The sequence below is a fragment of the Pongo pygmaeus genome, chromosome 11 (assembly GCF_028885625.2).
Source record: "Pongo pygmaeus isolate AG05252 chromosome 11, NHGRI_mPonPyg2-v2.0_pri, whole genome shotgun sequence".
Classification (NCBI taxonomy): Eukaryota; Metazoa; Chordata; class Mammalia; order Primates; family Hominidae; genus Pongo; species Pongo pygmaeus.
The window spans coordinates 141,268,678-141,274,677 of NC_072384.2; the positions used below are offsets into that span (position 1 = coordinate 141,268,678).

The window sequence follows — 6,000 nt, forward strand, 5'->3', positions numbered from 1 at the left end:
GCAGAGCGGGGTGAGGCTGTGATGGGGTCTCAGAGCGGGGTGAGGCTGTGATGGGGTCTCAGAGCGGGGTGAGGCTGTGATGGGGTCTCAGAGCGGGGTGAGGCTGTGATGGGGTCTCAGAGTGGGGTGAGGCTGTAATGGGGTCTCGGGTGAGGCTGTGATGGGGGGTCTCAGGGTGGGGTGAGGCTGTGATGGGGGGCCTCAGAGTGGGGTGAGGCTGTGATGGGGGGTCTCAGAGCGGGGTGAAGCTATGATGGGGTCTCGGGTGAGGCTGTGATGGGTCTCAGAGTGGGGTGAGGCTGTGATGGGGTCTCAGGGGTGAGGCTGTGATGGGGGGGTCTCAGAGCGGGGTGAGGCTGTGATGGGGGGGTCTCAGAGCAGGGTGAGGCTATGATGGGGTCTCAGAGCGGGGTGAGGCTGTGATGGGGGGTCTCAGAGCAGGGTGAGGCTGTGACGGGGTCTCAGAGCGGGGTGAGGCTGTGACGGGGTCTCAGAGCGGGGTGAGGCTGTGACGGGATCTCAGATCGGGGTGAGTCTGTGACGGGGTCTCAGAGCGGGGTGAGGTTGGAACGAGGTCTCAGAGTGGGGTGAGGCTGTGACGGGGTCTCAGAGTGGGGTGAGGCTGTGATGAAGTCTCAGAGTGGGGTGAGGCTGTGATGGGGGTTCTCAGAGTGGGGTGAGGCTGTGATGGAGGCTCTCAGAGTGGGGTGAGGCTGTGATGGGGAGTCTCAGGGAGGTGAGGCTGTGTTGGGGTCTCAGGTGGGCTGAGGCTGTTGGGGTCTCAGGGGTGGCTGAGGCTGATGGAGGCTCAGAGCCTGTGTGTGGGTAGCAGCTTGTTGGAGTGTGGAATGTGACATTTAAAAACAAGAAAAAAGAATACCCCCATGCTGTGGCCCGGAGGTGAGCAGCTACTTTGGTGAACTTGTGTCACTCACAGCCCCATCCTGGGTCCTGGGGTGTGGTGTGCTGTGTGGGGCCCAGGCCCAGAGGGGTCACAGGTACGGGGGACTCTTTGGTGCCTGGGCCACAGGGATCTGCACCTCAACTGCGTGCCCCCACATCTTCAGCAGTGGTTGGGGCCTGTGGTCTCAATCCCAGGCCAGCCAGGCACTCTGGCGTCTGGGTGGGTCCCCAGTCCAGACAGTGGGAAGGGCTGGCGAGCGGCTCCAGTGTGGCTGGGCTGCCCGTCTATGGCCAGGTTTGTCCCTGGGTTGCTCAGTGCAGAATCAAAGGGCACTTTTCTGCTTTTGTGTGCAGAAGCCGAGGCTGACCTTGTCATCAGAAGGGGAAGCGGGGCCTCAGAGGCGTGCTGCTGGCCCCTATCCCCACAGCCTACTGGGCAGGAAGTAGAAGGGCCCCATCCCCACCGTCCCCAGTAGCAGGAGCTCCCTGAGGCTGATGGTACTGGTGTCTGTGGAGGAAGACGGGCCTGAGGAGCTGAGGTGGGAGGCCAGCTACGGTCCGCGGCCTGGACACAGATTCCTGTGCGGGGCTGGGGCAGTAGGTGGGCATCTGTGCTGGCCATGTTAGCTCCCGGGGGCCCCATGCCGTCTGGGCTAAGGCCTGGGCCTTGATTTCCTGAACTTTTCTGGGAGGCACCCCACGGGCGAGACAAGGACCCATGAACAGGGCACTTCTTCAAAGCCTGTGTGTGCCTCGAAACTCTTCAAACATTTGCATTTTTCTCCCTAATAGTTCAGTGTTTGTTTTATTATAAACAGGAAAATTTAAATATTGTAGTTAGACTTTTTTTCTTCTTCTTAGAGATGGGACTTCACTCTGACTCCTAAGGCTGGAGTGCAGTGGTGCGATCATAGCTCACTTCAGCCTCAACCTCCTGGGCTCAAGCCGTCTTCCTGCCTCAGCCTCCCGAGTAGCTGGAGCTACAGGCATGCGTCACTAGCCCAGCTAATTTTCTGTCTTTTTTTTTTTTTTTTTTGTAGAGATGGGGTCTCCCTATGATGCCCAGGTTGTTCTTAAACTTCTGGCCTCAAGTGATCCTCCTGTCTCAGCCTCCCAAACTGTTGGGATTACAAGCATGAGCCACCATGCCTGGCCTGCAGTTAAACATTCCCCCACAAAATACTGGGCCACACCGAGGCTAGTATGAAAGTTACAGCCCTGGATATGTGTGACCTGAGAGCCCCTTGGCAGCCATGGGGAGGGATAGGGGAAGCTGGGGCAATGGGAAGGGGCCTAGGCACATGAGCCCTCAGATCCTCACCTCCCACGAGACAGGGTCCCAGGCTGCCTCTACTCAAGATGGGGCAGCAAAAGAATTGCCCTCTAGCCATGCAGGCCCCCTCCGCCTCCAGGTCTGCACCCGGCCCAAGGCTGGCCCTGGACTTCTGGTGGATTTGAGTACTCAGGTGGGGAGAGTAGGAGGCCAGTCGCACGGAGCCCTCCCCAACACACAGCGCCTGCCCAGCTCAGGTGCCTCTGAGGTGTAGATTCTGAGCAGGTTCTGGGATCTCCTGGCCCCCAGCGGGGGCTGCCACAGGAGCACAGGACCAACAGGAAGGGAAGATCCCAGCGACTGGTTCCAGTGGGTTCTGGGGATGTCCTCGGAGCCTGACCTGGCTCAGGGTCCCTCCAAAGGTCCCTGGAATGAGGGCGAGGTGCTGCTCATGAATCAGAGAGAAAGCAAGCAGGACCCTCAAGAAGGGAGGAGAGAGACCCTCGGGGGCGCAGCGCTTTGCACTCGGGGGAAGGGCTCCTGAAACTTTGAAGTCGGCAAATACCCGCTGTACTTCACCAGAGGTGGGGTCTGAGGAGACAGAATGAAGCCAGGGGGCAGAATGTTTCTGTTTCTGGCTGAAACCTGTGCCCTGCATCCCTCCTGGACCGGGGACCTGGAGTTCCCGAGGGGGCCACTGTGGGGAAATGCGTCCCAGCACTAATGGTCCCCAGCAGCTGCAGTCACAGGGTTTGGGCGCTCTCCCCTCTCCTGATTTGGGGGACCTTGTGTGCTCCTCGGCAGAGGGAGGAGGCAGAGGGAGGAGGAAGGCCCTTCGCTGTGGGCTGAGTCCTTCCCACCTTCCATACCAGCCCAGCAGGAAGACACTGCGGGATGCCCCAGAGGACAGCCTGATGGTGGGGGGAGAGGCTTCTCCCACCCTCACCCCTCCGGGCTCTTTCTGGACCCACTGAGGAGCCCAGGTGGTGGGACGTGTGGCTGTGAGTCCTGGACTCTGGGCGCTCACCAGCAGCTCCGTCTCACACTCGCCTGCGTGCGACACCAGCACCCCTTATGATGAGGAAACAAGTTTGCCCAGCTGCAGGGGTGGCCGAGTCAGGATGACTCTAGCCCATGTCCTGGACACCAGACCCTGCCCAAGTCCATCCGGGGCTGGTCTCAGCCTTCCTGGGCTATGTCGCGGAGGGTGTTGGGGACAGCGAGAGGCTGGCGTGGACAGTGGAGGGGTGACTTTGTGGGTGGTCCTGACAGTGATGGAGAGGAGGATACTCAGCTCCACCCCTGGGTGGCCCCTGAGCAGCACGGCCAGGGCGTGGAGGGGCAGGGCTGCCCTCACAGGCTCTGACCCCTGGGAGCTCAAGGGGTGAATCCCTGATCCCAGATGTGGGACTGGGATAGGGCCTCAGGCTGATCCAGGCAGAACCTCCAGAGCTCAGGACTGGGTGGGTGGGCTCACAGAGAGGGAGGGGCAGGCCAGAGTCCCAGCTGCCCTGGACTCTGCTGTGGGGAAGGGCTGATGCAGGTGTGGAGTCAAATGTGGGTGCCTCCTGCAGCGGGGTGCCAGGAGGGGTGGAGGGGCCACTCTGGGCTTTGTCCGGGAGCCTGGTCTTCCCATCCTTGGGCTGACAGGTGCCGCTGCCTCTGAGCCCTCCCTGCTAACAGCTGTGTGCTGGGTGAGGCTGGCGGCCCTTTGGGCTCCCTGTCCAGGATTTGCGCTCTGGAGGGTAGGGCTTGCTGGGTTGGGGACTGGAGGGGAACGTGGAGCTCCTTCTGCTTCCCTTCCTGCCCCATGACAGCAGGCAGGTCCCAGGAGAGAAGAGCTCAGGAGATGGGAAGAGGATCTGTCCAGGGGTTAGACCTCAAGGGTGACTTGGAGTTCTTTACGGCATCCATGCTTTCTTTGAGGAGTTTTGTGTTTGTGGATGTGGGGTCGGGGCTCACCTCCTCCCACATCCCTGCCCAGAGGTGGGTAGAGCAGGGGCAGTGCCTTGCTCCCCCTGCTCGCTCTCTACTGACCTCCGGCTCCCTCTGCAGCCCCAGGACCATGAATGGCACCTACAACACCTGTGGTTCCGGCGACCTCACCTGGCCCCCAACGATCAAGCTCGGCTTCTACGCCTACTTGGGCGTCCTGCTGGTGCTGGGCCTGCTGCTCAACAGCCTGGCGCTCTGGGTGTTCTGCTGCCGCATGCAGCAGTGGACAGAGACCCGCATCTACATGACCAACCTGGCGGTGGCCGACCTCTGCCTGCTGTGTGCCTTGCCCTTTGTGCTGCACTCCCTGCGAGACACCTCAGACACGCCGCTGTGCCAGCTCTCCCAGGGCATCTACCTGACCAACAGGTACATGAGCATCAGCCTGGTCACAGCCATCGCCGTGGACCGCTATGTGGCCGTGCGGCACCCGCTGCGTGCCCGCGGGCTGCGGTCCCCCAGGCAGGCTGCGGCTGTGTGCATGGTCCTCTGGGTGCTGGTCATCAGCTCCCTGGTGGCTCGCTGGTTCCTGGGGATGCAGGAGGGCGGCTTCTGCTTCAGGAGCACCCGGCACAATTTCAACTCCATGGCGTTCCCGCTGCTGGGATTCTATCTGCCCCTGGCCGTGGTGGTCTTCTGCTCCCTGAAGGTGGTGACCGCCCTGGCCCAGAGGCCACCCACCGACGTGGGGCAGGCAGAGGCCACCCGCAAGGCTGCCCGCATGGTCTGGGCCAACCTCGTGGTGTTCGTGGTCTGCTTCCTGCCCCTGCACGTGGGGCTGACGGTGCGCCTCGCTGTGGGCTGGAATGCCTGTGCCCTCCTGGAGACGATCCGTCGCGCCCTCTACATAACCAGCAAGCTCTCAGATGCCAACTGCTGCCTGGACGCCATCTGCTACTACTACATGGCCAAGGAGTTCCAGGAGGCGTCTGCACTGGCCGTGGCTCCCAGTGCTAAGGCCCACAAAAGCCAGGACTCTCTGTGTGTGACCCTCGCCTAGGAGGCGTGCCGTGGACACTGTGGGCCAGGTCTTGGGGGCTCCGGGAGGTGCTGCCTGCCAGGGGAAGCTGGGACCAGTAACAAGGAGCCTGGGATCAGCCCTGAACTCACTGTGTGCTCTCTTGGAGCCTTGGGTGGCCAGGGACAGCCCAGGTACCTGCTGTCTTGGGAAGAGAGAGGGACAGGGACAAGGGCAAGAGGACTGAGGCCAGAGCAAGGCCAATGTCAGAGACGCCCAGCACACTTGCCACCCCCAGAACCAGCTCACCTGGCCAGAGTGGGTTCCTGCTGGCCAGGGTGCAGCCTTGATGACACCCGCCGCTGCCCCTCGGGGCTGGAATAAAACTCCCCACCCAGAGTCAGTCCTAGTGGGGCCCTCTGTGTTGCCTACTCACGTGGTGGGAGGCAGGGAGGGAGTGCGTGGCTCAGAGGGCTGGTGGATATCTTCCAGGGACCCTTTGGGGCTCTTCACTTTGAGGGCCCCCTTGGACCCTTTCACCCCTTCCCACCCCCACCCACCTGGAGCGTGAGCAGGAGCTGTTGGAAGCTCCTGGCAGGACCACACTAGAGGCCCCCAGCCCAGGTTTCCTTGCTCAAGGCAGGGCTGGGAGCGGCTGATCTCCATGTAGGGGCTGCACAGCTGTGCAAGCGGGGGTGACCAAGGTCAAGCAGGTGAGGGTGGGTTGGGGTGGGTGGCAGTGAAGGGGGTGGCCAGGGTCTGTCAAGGGACCCAGCCCTCTTCTTCTTCCTTCAGGGAAAGGCTGGAAACCATGTCTGGCAGGGGCAGGGGTTGGGTGCCCACCCAGGTAAAGGCATGATGTCCTGCTGGT

The 6,000-nt window shown here is 61.7% G+C and overlaps 1 protein-coding gene across 2 annotated transcripts in view; it reads left to right on the plus strand.

Moving 5' to 3' along the window:
* Nucleotides 1-5,532, plus strand: part of GPR35 (G protein-coupled receptor 35) — a 29,968-nt gene extending 24,436 nt beyond the window's left edge. For both annotated transcript variants that reach the window (XM_063648207.1, XM_054479291.2), the window contains one exon: nt 4,232-5,532. In XM_063648207.1, the coding sequence (XP_063504277.1) occupies nt 4,232-5,171 (940 nt within the window). In that variant the 3' untranslated portion in view covers nt 5,172-5,532. The remainder of the gene's footprint in view (nt 1-4,231) is intronic.
* The last annotated feature ends 468 nt before the right edge of the window (nt 5,533-6,000 follow it).